Source organism: Manacus vitellinus, unplaced genomic scaffold (genome assembly GCF_001715985.3).
Source record: "Manacus vitellinus isolate BGI_N305 unplaced genomic scaffold, ASM171598v3 scaffold_0_pilon, whole genome shotgun sequence".
NCBI lineage: Eukaryota > Metazoa > Chordata > Aves > Passeriformes > Pipridae > Manacus > Manacus vitellinus.
In genome coordinates, this window is record NW_021938789.1 from 20,954,205 (window position 1) to 20,970,113 (window position 15,909).

General features: G+C 41.7%; 1 protein-coding gene across 8 annotated transcripts; it reads right to left on the bottom strand.

The window, feature by feature from the left end:
• Positions 1 to 222: 222 nt before the first annotated feature.
• On the bottom strand, positions 223 to 15,429 carry OCIAD2 (OCIA domain containing 2). Of its 8 annotated transcripts, none has more exons than XM_018068998.2 (8): positions 15,376 to 15,429; positions 11,607 to 11,732; positions 9,059 to 9,152; positions 8,197 to 8,250; positions 5,253 to 5,300; positions 4,147 to 4,252; positions 2,844 to 2,930; positions 223 to 431 (listed from the first exon to the last, which is right to left on the bottom strand). In XM_018068998.2, exons 2-7 carry the CDS (start codon positions 11,664 to 11,666, stop codon positions 2,849 to 2,851), a joined length of 444 nt encoding a protein of 147 aa, XP_017924487.1. In that variant the 5' UTR covers positions 11,667 to 11,732; positions 15,376 to 15,429; the 3' UTR covers positions 223 to 431; positions 2,844 to 2,848. The 8 variants fall into 8 exon arrangements, with proteins under 8 accessions (XP_017924487.1, XP_017924483.1, XP_017924528.1 ...); XM_018068994.2 differs by having other exon boundaries at positions 11,607 to 11,735; positions 15,376 to 15,420; XM_018069039.1 differs by lacking the exon at positions 15,376 to 15,429 and adding an exon at positions 15,266 to 15,289.
• Positions 15,430 to 15,909: the final 480 nt, after the last annotated feature.

Genomic DNA, 15,909 nt, shown 5'->3' on the forward strand with positions numbered 1-15,909 from the left:
TCCCTAACCAAGGAGTAGCTCAGAGACTGGATAACTGCTTAACTCTGCAAATCATTTAAACAGCCTTGTGCTCTTTCTGTTTGACATAGGTGGCAAACATTCCAACATATGGCATTTGGCTTGCTACTTAAAGTCTTGCTACAACCTAAGTACAATAGACAAATTTAATTTTTCAGCACTGAGAGCTAAATTGCACCGAAGAGAGGAAAATAAACCAGATCATGTTGAGAAGAGAGGAGTGTATTTCAAAAAGTGCATTACAAGAAACTGGTATTTAGCATGAATAGAACTATTTTACAATATGCAACTACTTGAAGTAAGTCAATTTACACCAAATCAAAGTCATAGAATCACCAAATTATTATTTCTTCTCTACAGAAAAGTGCCTTGAAAGAAGCTGGTCCATAAGATCTTTATCGTCTTCACCACATCTGTAAATGGAATAAAAGGACCCATTATTTAGCTGAATGGCACCTTGCTTTCAATGAGATATGTGCAGCTTCTTGGTGATTTCTCTGAGAATGCTCCGAAGTCCCTGAGGATAAATGACATTACCTTTGGACGCATAAACATGAGTATAATTTTATCTGGGTGGTCCTCCTAGGCATTGCCAGAGCTTGTACCATATGCTTAGCATGGATAGTGGCAAGATGTGCTCAGTAGGGTCTCTGTACCTTTTTAGAGCACAGCATGATAAATTAAGAATTTTTACTTGAACATAAAAGAGGTTTAACAATACAGAAAACAACACAATGCTTACAGTATTTATTTTCCTAAGTTTCTAAAACCTGTCCATCAAAACTGATTTCTGGCAAATTCAAAATACCAAACTGGCCCAAATATAATGGCTCTTTCCTTCCAGCAATTAAAACTTCAAAGAAATACACTTGCCTTACATTTGGTTTTGGACTAAGTTTCTGACTAAGCTTTCAAGCCCTTTTAAAAACCAAACAAGAAAACCTAAGTTGCTGTTAAAAAGTGCAGCAATCAAGGTCTCTGATGAACATGTGAGCTGGAACAGGAAACAGGTTCCACAGCAGAAATTCCAGGAGGAAAACAAAGAGAGGGGCCTGTGGCATCCTGCATTCTTCCCCTCTTACAGCTGCAATACTCCTTTGTATTTGAGACAATCTGCAATTTATCTAACAGCTAATTGGTACTCATACACGAGATAAATATTGTCAGCTCACAGTGGAAGGTTGAAAAAGAAAATATGTTTGGAGTTAAGGTTCAGCAAGGTGCAGCTCTGACAAACAGCAGAGATAATTCCCACCATATACATTTGATTCCACTACACAGGTAATTGCCAGTATGTGACTGTCTTCAATGAAATATGCTTTGGGCTCCCTTTTTGAAACAGGTGAGGACAGTGGCCTACATAAGCATTTATCTAAGAGAAAATCTTCAAAAGCACTTAATCAGCACAGTAATGCAAGGGCTTAATTAGGTTCACAACTGCTGATGGATTGAGGGTATCATTCATTCACAGTTATCTAAGTCTGGCTCACTCCCTCCTTCACACTGGCACTAGCAAGAAACCTTTCAGAAAGGTTTGGGGGCTTTTTTACCCCTTCCCTCACATGGAGCAGTGAGCTGATCTGGCACACCAATTTGCTTCATGATCTCTACAGCTGGCACAAAAGACATGCTGCCCCTTTTGGCAGCAACCCTTTTAGGTGAGGCTAAGCCAAACTGCATTTTCTGCCAGTGGCTGAGCACTTGCAGCACTTGATATAAAACGCTCAAGCAGTAACAAAATTGTTTAAAACCAGGACTTTATTCTAATGGCTTCTTTCAGGACAATCCTCACTGCCATAATGTATTGCTGCATAGTAAAAATCCATCTAAATCTCTCTTCTGGGTAAGTAAACAGGTTCTGATAGGATACTCCTCGTTATAGGCTGTCTGCAGGCAAGCACTTTAGATTAAGAAAGGGACCATTATCAATATCCTTGACTAAATTCCTACATAATATATGCCAGACTCAATCCAACAATTGCTGCATCAGACTTCTGTTCCGAGCTACACAAACTAACATGGCAAGATTTCAAACAAGCCCTCTGCTCTCCTCTCTCGCAGGCAGCCAAGCTATTTGCAAACACTTTCACACATTCACCTGCCTGTGAGAAATGTAGGCCAACTCACCACAAGCAGAAAGTGTGAAAATGTTCTTAAAAAGCCCAGCTGCTGGCCTGTTTTTCATAGACAGAGTACAAGTGCCTCTACCTTGCACCCTCTAAATCCTCCTTTTTCGCAAAGGGAACTTTCCCTTTCTGGGGTGAGAACACCACATGAGCAGTGTCCCTTTCCCCACCACTTTTATACTACCCCACTAAAGCTCTAGCCAAACTATACTACTGGATGCAAAAACCCCACCTCCACCCCCCTCAAATAAACAAACCCACACCCAACTTGTCTGCTTTTAGTTCTGAATATTTCAATGCGCTTTTAAACATCCATATTTATTTGATTCTTAAGTAAAAAGGTTTGAAAAAAAAAGAAAAAAAAGTTTGAAATTAAGAGGAGTTATATTTGTTTTCATACAAGCAGTTGTCCAAATTAATTCCACTTAGGTGAATAAGCAATACCCTGCTACAGCTAAAGCAAAAATTCCTCAGAAATGGGGGATTTAAAACTAGCATGAAATGTATGTAAGCTAAAAGTTAAGAAACAAATTTAATTAGAAACCACAGAATAAATAATATTTCCTTAAGTAATACTCAGATTTTAATCCATTATTAAAATCCATGATTTTCACTATATTGTTTAAAGGTTTCAAAGAAGAATACCACTCAACATGGAAAATAACATGAGAATTTATTTTAAATTTCAAGGTTGCCTACCTGGACTAAGATGCTGAAGGAATTGAACCTTCTTTCTCACTCGATCCCCCTTTAGCTTTACATTCCTTGCAAGCATGATGACAGTGCCTAAAATATTGAAAGCAAACAAAATATTGAAGAATGTTGCTGGACGACTTCTAATACAACCAAATAGCACAAAGGCAAAAGTTCTTGACAAAGTAATCTCCTGCCTATATTCCCCAGCTTTTGTAACCGCTTTATGGGACATAAACTGCAAAAGATGACATCTAAATAAACCAGCCAATAAAACCCTATTAATTAGTGTTAATCCCCTTCCAGCAATTGCCAAAATATAACAGGATTTTCTGTGCAGGAAAAGGCAGTCCTTGCCATTGTACTTATGAGCAAACCAAGCAAGGAGCAAGATGTCTAACACAAAAGAGGGATGAATAGCCATTTTGTGCAATGCCAAGTGAGGAAAGTAATAGCTTTGTTACGTGGGGGGAAAATGCAAGTAGAGAAATAGATGAACAGTGAAGAAGCTTCCCACTATCAGTCAGGCGTTTTTATAAGCATAAAAGCTCATGCTGGTCTGGGGAAAAGATGTGGAAAGACAGAGGTGAATGATTTTGTGGATAGGATCTTTGGAAATGTATTTTGCATGTGAAAGGTGCATACCAGAAGCCGTACTGAGAATGCAAAGTAGTACAGGCAGTTGAAGGAGGAGCTTGGAAGGAAGTCAGAGACTGATTTGATGGGAAGGAGCACTTTATGTGAACAATGACTAAAATATGGAGGTAGCAGGTGACAGAAGTCAACCATTGAGATCTATCCTACGGTTAGGGTTGCAAAGTAGAAAAAAATACCCTTGCAGTTTGTGCTTTTCATGATTTGGTATGACAGGATGAAGTTAGGCAAAGCCACAGAGGAGGAGGTTGGAATATGGGTTGAGACTGAAATTGTTGTTAAATACAAGGACACTGTAAAAAAATCAGTAAGCATATTTGGCCTGCTGGTCTAAAGGAAGACTCAAAAAGCTGAAGTGATAACATGGATAACCTTAGTAGTACGATACTAGATGAAAAGAGAACTAATAACTGTTGTCACATCATACATTAAAGTACAGTAATTTCATTTAAATCATATCCTAATAACACTGAGTTTAATTTGCATTTTCTGAAGAATGTATAGTAGTTTCTAATATTGCCATATATAGCCTAAGACTTTGAGTAGTACCTCATGACCTGATCACAGAATTTAAATTCCAAGTCTTGCTGCATATAATTTTTACTGTGTTTTAGACTATTTTGATCTAGGATTAATACTTTAAATAAGAACAAACCTTTTTCGTTGTGGACCAAATGGTGCAATACCACTTTTCTCAAACTTTTTTTGGCATTCTCCAAAGTATGATATCTTTCCAATAGCAAAACCTAAGACACCAGCAACTATAAAGAGAGATAACAAAACATTGTTAACACAAGGGCTTAAATCAGGAGTCTGCTATTAGCTCATTTTAATCACATGACACATTGCATGTCACATGCCTTCTTAAAACATGTCACAAACACATGTGAAGTTATACAGGGATTACAGGCATGATTTCAACAACTACTGAAAACTGGCTACCTAGTGGGAGAGATAGCAACTGGTCCAAAACAATGCATACAGGAAAAGGGTATAATATTCCTGCATATAGGGTATAATATTTAGAAGAACAGATTGTGGAGACAGCCCACAGTAAAATTAATTCACAATGTCAGCACTAATTGCCCTTGTTTGCACACCATTGTTTCTTTCTAATGATCATACTTTTAACACCGACTCCTCTGGACTTCTAAGAAGCTAGAACATCAGTCTGCCATACTATCACATTGTGGCTTTCACTCCTTACAGAGTCAGAATAAAAGACTACTTCAACATTCTCAAGTTCCTGCTGAGTTTCTGCTGAAGAAGGAATCAATTTAATTTCTTGCTATCTAAGAGCCACATCACTGTACAGTACAATTTCCATGCTTTTATTTGTTTTCTTTATCAATCCATGTTTATGAATTAGACAGCTGAGATCAACCAAATGAGCACATGAAAAGGAACATACTATTTTATATATTATAGTAACATGATGCCTTAATACCATAAGCTGTGCTAAGCACGGCTGATCAATGAGGCCGACATAATTTATAAAGCAAAGCTGAGACTGGAGTTTTTAGGAATTTTAAAGGTTGTATTAAGTACATATAAGCTGCTATTGGAAGTGTTTACATTTAAATAGTCTTGTTTCATACATTTATTTTTAAACACATTAGAATTCTGATTTCCTAAAGTGCTGGGGTAACATCTCATAAATTCCAAAAGAGGAAGAGTTTGGAAAGAAATTCAGAGAGATGCATCTATGGTCTGCATATTGCCTGTAAATAAGCTTTCCTTTCAGAATTGGGTACAACTTACTTGCCATCTTGGGATATGGACCAAATCTTGGGCTTGCTGAGAAAATGCCTACAATAAAAGGAAATAGTCAGCAAACTTATTCACTTGAGGAACTCACCAGCACTAAAAACCAAGGCAGTATTCCTCCTACGAGCTTTTGCATTGCTCAAGATGAAGACTGTATGAAAACCTTAGAAGGCCACTAACTCAGATTTCAGAACATCAGGGCACTTTCCATTCCACTAGTTCCTAGTGCATGTGTTTTGAGGCAGTCCTAGAGTCACAGGGGGAAAAGGATCTGGACTTTGCAGGATTCAGTTCAGGCAGGAGTTCAGAGCGTAAAATAACATGAAAACAGCACATCTGCCACTGCTGACACCTGTAGCACTGCAGGAGAAAGAGATGGTGGTGGCCTATGGTTCAGCACAAACCAACCCTGAAAATATAATAGTGAAATTAAATCCCTTACTCAGGATCCAGCTCCCTGTGCTGCAATAAGTATGACAAGACCGTTCTTCAGTAGTTTTCTGTGGCTATGGATTAAAACTGTACCACTGGTAGCCAGCCTGCTCCTCTGGAGAGGAAAGATCACACATTTTGGCCTTTCAGAGAAGAGCAGTGTGCCAAACTAGAAAATAAAAAAATTATCTTTAGCTTTTTCACCAAAATCCATCTTCCCCCAGTTAACCTGAGGAGGTAGAACCAGTATTCCTTCGAGAGCTATGTATCTGGTAGAGGAGTGCCATGCTGTGGAAGAGGGCTCCACACAGCAAGATTACCATGGCAAAGGGAAGGGAAGTGAACACTGGTTGCACTGTTATGTGCATTCAGACAGTAATAATGAGGCTTAGAAGCTCCAGTTTCTTCTAGAGGCAGGGTACTGTGTGCAGCCATAAAAAAGGAGTCTTCAGACAGAGGAGCATTCAGCCTATGTTAAGCACAAGGGCCTTTGCACACTGGCATCTATGTAATTTTAAACTGGGTCTCTCGGGGCAGGAGGAACAAAAGTGTTGTTTGTTTCTAATCAACCCTCCCCTCCAATTGTTGACACACAGTAATGATTATTTAATAAGGCCATTTGTTATCTCACAGCTAATCAGAAACATTCAAGTACAATGAACAGAAACTGAGAAGAGTACCAGGTGCCAGAGGGTGTAGCTACTGAAACAACCCCAGAGCACTTCCTATCACTGCTCAACCTTTTTTTAATATAATCCTTTGCCTTCTCTGACATTCTCTCCCTTGCTCCTTCCCTCCCTTGTCTGCCTACAAGCTCATACATTAAGGATGCAATAGGGAACCCACGTCAGCCTCTTGCGGTATTGCTGAGATTTTAGGTTAAGTGGCTGCAACAAAACAAGGGGCTTGCAACCACACACAGTGAGAAATGGATGAGCCACTTCCACCACCTCCATTTGCTGTCTCCTACCACCCATCTTTAATAGCCCTGCTTCTTGCTTCAGGTCCTACGATTTTTTTCTTCTCCTGCTGTAACCAGCTGCTGATGCAGGCTGAAGGACTGTCTTACTTGCTCCTGTGGGATATTTCCATCTTAGCATTCTTCAGGGTGGATGCCCTTCGCTCTTTACCCAAACGCTAACCTCAAACTTATAAGTAGCCAAGACCCCCAGCAGGGAAACTCAAGGTGCCATGTGTAGAACCAGGTTCATCCACCACATAAACAGAATACAATTATCTTTTGTGTTAGTCTGCAGATCACAAGCCATCACTATAATAAGCTCTCCATCTCCTCATTTTGGCAGTATTCCCTGTCCCTTTGCATCAAAGCTGTAGTCATATTGGTACATGGTCACTGTAAAAACATTGCCAGCATTTTTCAAATAAGCCAACAGTGTTATAGGTTAGAAATCCGAGGGGGGGAATTTTTCTTCCCCCTGCCTCCACTGTAGGAAAGATTGAGTTTGAATGGAAAGGGGAGGGGCGATTAGCTTTACAAAAGAACCTTCCTAACTGATGGCCCATCAGAGGCTGGGGGGAGAGGGGAGGAGTTTTGGGGGAGGGGTTTGCTGGGCTCTTCTCGGAAGGGAGAGGGCAGTTTTGCTGGGTTCTCTCTATGGGACCGAGATGGGGGTCTTTGTGCGGGCATTTTTGGAGAAAAGGCCTGGAAGCCAGTCTTTCTGGCTTTTTGTCCTGGTGAGGCCTGACCTCCAGCCTCGGTCGGCTCGCACGTGGCCTCGTGACTCCAGCCGGGACCTACTGGGTTTCCATCGGAGAGTTGCGTGCTCACTTGGAGAAAAGGAGGAGCCTTGAGACACCATCTCAGCAGTGAGTTCCAGGTTTTCATCGGAGAGTTGCGTGCTCTCTTGGAGAAAAGGAGGAGCCTTGAGACACCATCTCAACAGTGAGTTCCGTGGGGGTGGACTGTTTTCCTTTCCCCCTTCTCCCATTGGGGGAAGGGTCCCCATTTTTCTTTTCGGCTCCTCCCGCGACCCGAGACCAACCCCCAGACCCCTCCCCGCGTGGTGACCACCAGTGATCCAACAGCGCCCCCTGCAGGACACACCGAGCACTGCAGCTCTGCACCTCCAGCGACCCGACAGCGCCCCCTGCCGGCCGTGATTGGAACCGCGCTAAAGACAGAGAAGTATTCAGACTTTTTTTTGTAGTCATATTGGTGCACGGTCACTGTAAGAATATTGCCAGCATTTTTCAAATAAGCCAACAGTTAGAGCTACAGTACTGATTCTGATGCCTCTGCTCAGGCTGTACCTGTCCTACAATTTGCCCCAGCAAAGACTCTACTCAAATGCATGTGATCACGGTGACAGAATCCAGCCACCAGTCTTTGGATTTGCAAATTCAGTTTTCAGCTCATGCTCTTTCAAAAGAATGACTGTGGCAATGCATATATAATGATCAAATCACTCTAACAATGATGGTGATGAGTAAGAGGAATATTGATTTGGAAAAACAGCACTTTAATAATGTACTTTTTTATCTTTACCTTTTGAGATTAGCCCCTGGGTGACAAGCATGCTCCCGAGAGACAAAGGAAGAGCTGTGAAAATAAAAAGGAGGTGAGTAGCTGGTATCAGCCAAAATTTGTATTTGGTAAATACTTTACTCTCTTATATGTTACATGTTTTATATGTTTCTAATGTTAAACACATTACATTAACTTTGCCTACTGTCCTAATCACTTATTACATATGTTCATTCAGATTACATTCTCTTCAAAGCAAGAATGTGCTCACACAGTGCCAGACATCAGCCATGTTGTAACATCTGGAGCTAATGCATTATGTATACTTATTAAATAACAGTTTCCATAATCTGAATAACTCCTCTCACTACTGCAGCACTAGAAATGTCAGCAGCGCTGATGAAATGCTGAAATCCTTTTCAATATTCTCCATTCAGAAAATATGTAATTTAGATACAAACTGACGTGGTGGACTTAAAAGGCACTAAAACACTGAGTAACTAATCTTTCAGATGTCCTAATACCTGAAGAATGTCACAAATCCAAGACACATAGCCATGCCTGCTTTCCATTCAAAGGTAAGAATAAGTACATAACAAAGTAAAACATTCCTAAGGTGGTTGTATTAATGGACCTCAAGAATAGAATTAACTCTACAATTGCTAAAGAAAGTTCATATTAAACAAGAGTTTAATTCAACCACCCTTACTTACAATGATTATGCAAATAATTCAATTAACTCTATAATAACACAACGCTTAACTTAACCTAACAGAGTTAGCCCACAACAATATTCTGACAAAAAAGCATTTTGCAGTCAGTTTTGCATATGTACATCAAGAAGTCATTCTCAGTGGGGTAAGAATAACTTTGGATCACCCACCTCTGTACCAGAAACTTTCCTGTTTGCATTCCTTACGGATCCTTGCAAATTCTCCAGCATCTTGAATTTGGGAGGTGGGGCAAAAGAACATTGGCTGAAAGCATAAACCTGGATTAGTTTACTGAACTTAATTGCACAGGAAGAAAAAAAAATAAAGAAGATAAATTATTTTAAAAAACCCAAATACAATACAATGCAAAAAACAACCAACCAAGCAAAACTCCTTATTCTGTTCTAGGCAGTGTGATGAAATACTTGATACCCCAATACAGACACAGAAAGAACTACACAGGTTTTATGTTAAAACCACTCACCCTGTTGGTCTGTTTTCCTAAAATAGCTCAGCTGCTGCTTACCCCAGAAGCATATTGCTTTATTTCTGCTAGTCATTTCATTCTCATGAGCTACCTCATCTTTCTGGGAAAGAAATGACAGGAAATAAAGGCAGAGTGGCAGTTTCCAAAAATGAAATTCTGCCCCATACAGAAGTCAACTGAAGTTCAGTAATAGCAGATTTTCCAAGTATTCAGAAGAGGGTCAGCATAAACTCCACCAGATTCCCCACTTGCAGAACTTTCTGAGCAGTTTAAATGTATTCACGGCATTAACTGAACTCAATTACACTGGCTTCACCCTTATAATAATTAGCTCACCAACAGACTCCTTTTAGGTTAACAGTAGCTCTTTTTTTCCCCATTTTGATTGTGAGAAAAAAGTGCCAGTATTCTCTCCTGCATTCTGCCATCCAGGGTATTGACATGCAGATAGAAGTAGATTATTTTTCTTTAAGAAAAGACTCGGTTATGAGTGTTAGCAGTTGCAGTATCATTACTGGACATCTGAAACATATGGGTGTACTGGTTTGGACTAGGAAAGAGTTTATTTTCTCCATAGTAACTGGTATGGTGCTAGGTTTTGGATTTGACCAAATCAGTGTTGGTAATACAGGGTTGTCTTAGCTACTGCTGAGCAATGCTTACGCAGAGCGAAGACCTTTTCTGTTTCTCAGGCTGCCCCACCAGCAAATGGGCTGGGGGTGCACAAGAATTTGGGAGGGGACACAGCTGGGACAGTGGACCCCAACTGACCCAAGGGATATTTCATATCTTGTGATGTGCTCAGCAAGAAAAGCTAGGGAAAAAAGGAGTTGTCATTAAGTAAAAATTAATTGAAATGTTAACATTTTTCTGTAAAAACATCACATCTACAAACACACTTTTTCCTGAAAGCAAACATCACAGAACAAGCAGTGCCTTGGGAAAAAGGGCACATTCGTCTCTTACAAGATTCTATCTCATTTTATGCCTGACTGATCCATGATTTTGTAACCATAATAATGAAACGCATTTATTGGCCACAACCACGGGTTTCATATTTTAGCTAATTAATATCTCAGTCCTTCTTCAAGCACTGCTCCTACGGAAGTTAATGGTAGTTCTGCTTGGATAAACAGTACAGAAGTGACTCCACCCCAGACCGTAGAGAACCCCTCCAAACTGGTTTCAGAGCAAAGTCACAGCAAACAGAGTAAAGTCCAAACAGGCTGAGTGAAAGGTAAGGAAATGAGTGTCAGGGCCCTACGTGCACCAACAGGCTTTGCAATCTTTCTGCCTCCATACACACCCTGCCAGGGATTTAGTTGCTTGGGTTTAAAGTCAGCCCTAACATGGCACAGTTGTGTAACACTGAATCAGGTTGCTGTGAAAACAGCAAAGCTGGGAGAAAGAGCTGCAAGAAGCTTTGCCCAAGGCCTCTGCCCTTTGGCTCAGGAGCTGCATATAAGCACAGGCCCTTACCCTAACTGTGTTGTAGGGCCTGTACCTGGCCCTTTACCATGAAGATCCTTACCTTGCCTTGCTAACTTCATCTTCTGGCGTACCATAAGACTTGCCTTATTCCTATGGAATGGCCTGCCAATCACTGAACTGACTGTAGGCTGTCCCCGGTCAACATCATTGGATCTGCTCTCCTCCTCTATTTTGGGTACTGTGGGACTGCACTCCTTATCTCTGAGGTCCCAGCCCTTGCTGCCTTGCTGTCACTCATGACTCCAAGGTCCCCTTTCCTTGCAGAAAAGAAAAAAACCCCACTTTCGCTGCCCTCTGGTAAAGACTGATTAGCAACAAGGTCATACCACATTTAAATTACTCGATTTCTCCATTGGAGGAAAATGCTCATCTTCTGTACAGCTGGAGGGCAGATTTTTGTGCAGTACTGTTCCCTTCTCCCTTTCTGAATACTCAGACACACACATGCACAACTTGATGGGGATGGGTTATACTGGCCCTGTACTCACGCACTATGGCTCTTCCAGTTCATAACTAGTTTAACTAACATAGCATAAATCAGGGCCTTAACCTTAAGACTCACAACTCCTATCCCTCTGAGCATAGTGAACCTGGAAAAATAACACATAGCCCTTCTTCTCTTCATTTATATGTTTAACCTAACAGACATCTGTTTCTGTCTTCAATAAAAGCAATTGAGGCAAAATCCCAGTTATTCACTAGCAATAGAATCAAAATAAAAGGGAGGGAACCCAGCTTACCCATTTAGATTGCTTTATTGGAGATGTCTGACTGTTCTCTTGGACTGCTTCAGAAGACATTGTCTCTTTCCTTGTACTCCTTGTTCACCAAAAGCTCCGCGTTTTATGCTCGGCTACTTCCTCTTTCTGCTATGTACAAAGGTAAAAGAACAAACTATCATACTGATACTGTAAGTTCAATGTTCATCTAGAAATAAAAATGACCAAGTTGAAAGGAGTGTATTTTTGATAGCAGAGAACATCCAGTCACCTGATATGCAGTTCACAGCACAGTGTATCACTTATCAGCAACACAGAGTTCTGTGTAACCCAACTCAAACACGCTGAATCATGACCTAACACAGCATGCTCAGTGATAGAGAAATGAGAATAAATGTGAGCAAGTCATCTAAAACCTTTCTAATTTTTATTGCAGGTCAAAAAAATAGCTTCTTTAGTGTGCTGTCCAGAATTACTGCACTGCTTCAATCCTCACTGCTGTCATCTAAAGTCTGGATTACATGGGACCCACAAAGCAAGCTTACTGCAAACCATATTTGCATTTTTCCAAAAAACACTATCCAGTTACAAACACCCTTAAAAAAATTAATCTAGAAGTGTAAATAGATTCCAAAGAGTTTTAGAGTTGCAATCTTCTGTGCCTGAGAATTGGGATACTAGGGAAAAGCAAGAAGGAATCCCATTTATTTCTAAACTGTGATTTTTACCTAGCACTTTGCTGCATGGTCTGGCATTTTATTTATCAACATATAGGGCACTGCTGCTTTCCCAAAAGTACTCTCTGAGAATGGTGGCACTGAGCAAGGCTAAAGTGACTGTGACGGGTAGAGTTAAACAGAAAAGATAGGCAACAATTTAATAACCTAATTTTTTTTTTGCATTCATAATACTACCATATAAACCACTTTCTGCACTTATCTTGGAGTCAGGTACACAGCTATAAAGTTCAAACAATGTCTGCTTCACACACGCTATATATTCAGACAGCAAAGCTTAAATAATGGAACAGAAGCAACACTACCTCCTCTCTCCCCTTGGTCAAAAAAAAGTCATAATTGACTATTGCATTCACACCAATTTTCACTTTATTCTCAGATACTTGCAAAAATGACAGTGACCACTGTGTCTTTGAAAAAACTTAGGTTTGAAAATAGACATAATATCAGGAAAGCTCACAGCTCTACGTTGTCTGCCTCAATCTGAAAGCAATTTAATTTCCATCAGTCTCTCGTCACTTAATGCAAAAAAGGACATAGAAGATGAGAAAAATGCATAAAACTTTAAAGAGGTTTGTGTCAACCAAAGATCAATCAAATTTTTTTATTCTTATTTGCTTTCTTATCTACTCACAAAACCTACTTGTGTAGATGGTTGCATAAAAATAATCACTGGAAACAGTTTCTAACTGCTGCAATAGATTTAAAGTGCTTATCTTTTTCACAAGGATAAAAAAGCTGAGTCACTGGAGAAAAATAAATAAAATAAACCAAAAGAAAAAAACAAAGGAGTATAAACTAAGATTATAAAAAATTGCAGCTTGCCATTTACCTCCTGTATTGTCTTCAGCATACATTTCTCCTGAATCATAAGTTATTCAAGTACACTACTGCCTCAACATAACAAAGAATCTCAAAAATATTTAGCCCTTTAAGCAGCCTCCTGGTACATCTCCCACATGGGATGAAAGCTGAAAGCTACACTGGCAAGAATGAAACAAAGAGACAAAGTTAAGGTCATCAAAATACTATGTAACTGAATTATTAATATTCAGACTTAGTAGACTGAGGAATGTAAAAGTGTTCCAGCATTTTGAGGCCCTATGTCTCGGAAAGACAACCGTCATCCCAAAAAATAACTTTATTTGCATTAACCTACTAAAGAAATGTAGCTTTCTTGTAATTTTCTGTAATACTTATTACTGTTTTCTCAAAGTACATATGTAATTCTTAGTGTAACAATTAACTGTATATTCTCTTAGCTGCCTTAAGAAGAATTCTCAAAGATGTTATTCTTCTGTTTAACTGAAATACCTATGGATCATTTATTCATCTACAGAAGCAAAGGCTAATATCAGGCTCCTGAAAGATCTCATGGTTTCAATACTTCTAACTGGATGATAAAGAAGCAGTATCCAAGAAGATAGCTAAGTTTTTCAAGTGTGAGAATTGTCAACTTCACATACTCCATTTACAACAAGACCCCTCCTTCCAAACAGGAATGGTGATGACATAATAGGGTTACTTGGGAGAGAAGGTGGGAGCCAAAACTGCGTGTTAACTGGTCCCTGCAGCAGACTGTGATCTGCAGTGAACACTGGACATCTGCCCAAGGCAAGCACCACTCATCACTGAGACAACTCATTAGGACTTCAGAAAGGTGCTTTGAGGACTGTGTCCGTTGTGAAGAATGGGGGAGATTCACCATGATGTTTCACACCCCTCTGAACTGGCTCTTTGTTTTAAATCCAGGCTCTTATTTCAATGAGAGTCTACAGAGCAGCTGCACTAGGTCTTCAACGAAAAGCTCCCTACCAGCACCTGTGCCCACAGCAGGGAGCAGAGGAACGCTCCACATTTGTCTGGCCGTGCCTCCACAGCAGCTGCTCAGTGCCCTCACCGTGGGTACAGCACACCCAGCCAGCACAGGGTATTGCTTTCACTGCATCACAGAATCATTTAGGTTGGAAAAGACCTCTGAGATCATCGAGTCCAACCTTTGACTGATCACCAACATATCAACTAGACCACGGCACCAAGTGCCCCGTCCAGTCCTTCCTTAAACACCTCCAGGGATGGTGACTCAGCCACCTCCCTGGGCAGTCCATTCCAATATCTAATCACCCTTTCTGTGGAGAAATAAAGGAACTAAAAATAAAGGAACTAAAGTATATGAGAAGCATTAATTTTCCATAACAATGTTTAAGCTTACTTTTCTATTTAAGGAGCAAAATCTCTCCGCTATTATACTCTCTTGGTTTTCCTTGAAACACAATTAAATTTTATATGATAGGAACATCTATAAGTACAAAACTGTCAAGTTTGTAACTTCATCAGACCTTCCTTTCTCTTACCTCTCACGCCATCATCTTGCATTTCTCCTAAAGCTCATAGAAGTAATTCAGTGTTGACATTCAACTACACCACAGGAGTCTTGAAACAAAATTTCCATTGTACTGTTGTGTTTCGTTACTTATTTGACCACTGCCTACGCATTCAGATCTCTAGTGATTTGTGGGGTACTTTCAGCCTACCGACAAACTTTATTTTCCTTTCTTCCTGATGTCCAACCTAAACCTCTCCTGGCGCAGTTGAGGCCATTTCCTCTTGTCCTGTCACTAGTTGCCTGGGAGAAGAGGCCAAGCCCCACCTGGCTGCAGTCTCCTTTCAGGTAGTTGTAGAGAGTGATAAGGTCTCCCCTGAGCCTCCTCTTCTCCAGGTTGAACGATCTAAGCTCGCTCAGCCGCTCCTCACAGGGCTTGTGCTCGAGTCCCCTCACCAGCCTCGTTCCCCTTCTTTGGACACGCTGCAGCACCTCAATGTCCTTTCTGAACTGAGGGGGCCCGTCCCCGGCGCTGGGACAAGGGGCGAGGGGCCCGGCGCTGGCAGGAAATGCCCCACATGAGCCGTCGCCTGCCCCGGGCCGGCTGTCGAGAGACACACCCCGGCCTGCCCCCGCCGCGACGCCGGAGAAATCTGGCCCCGCGGAGCTCAGCCCCTCCGGCAGAGAAAGCAGGAGGATAGCGGCTCCACCGGTCCCAAGCAGCGCTTACCTTTCTCCGGCCGCCAGAGAAAGCGAAAGGAAGATGGCCCGGCCCAGCCAGCCCCGGAAAGACTTGCAAAGGGGGTTTTCGGCTGCGTCGGAGCACACGCCCGGGCGGGGACCGGCTACGCCCCGCGGCCCCGCCTCGGCTTCCCTGGAGCAGCGCCGACCCACCGCCACCTCCCGGCCTCGCTGCCGTGCTCCACCGCCACCTCCCGGCCGCCGGCCGCAGGGACCAGCCCGCAGTGCCCCGCTTGGCTCCCCTCACGCCCCGGCCCCTCGGCCCTGCCAGCACCTCCTACTACGTGAGCCGTTCTCGCCCTGCCGTGGTCTGTTCCAGCAGGCGAACAGCGAGCGCGTCGAGAAGGTTCCGCGTTCTCGTATTTCCTGAATGAAGTTCTTCACGCTTTTTTAGCAAGGGTATTTGTTAATGAAGTTAACAGAACCATTAGGGTTGGAAGGGACCTCTGGAGATCATGTGGTCCGACCCCCTGCCGAGGCAGGGTCACCTACAGCAGGTGACACAGGAACTTGTCCGGGGGGG

Bases quoted from the DNA above. Each gene is read 5' to 3' on its own strand.
- OCIAD2 (XM_018068998.2), bottom strand. From the start codon at position 11,666: ATGTCTTCTGAAGCAGTCCAAGAGAACAGTCAGACATCTCCAATAAAG. The intron at 5,301-8,196 runs GTAAAGATAAAA...CTTTTATTGTAG, and splicing joins CCAGGGGCTAATCTCAAAAG to GCATTTTCTCAGCAAGCCCA. The intron at 4,253-5,252 runs GTAAGTTGTACC...CTCTCTTTATAG, and splicing joins TCCATATCCCAAGATGGCAA to TTGCTGGTGTCTTAGGTTTT.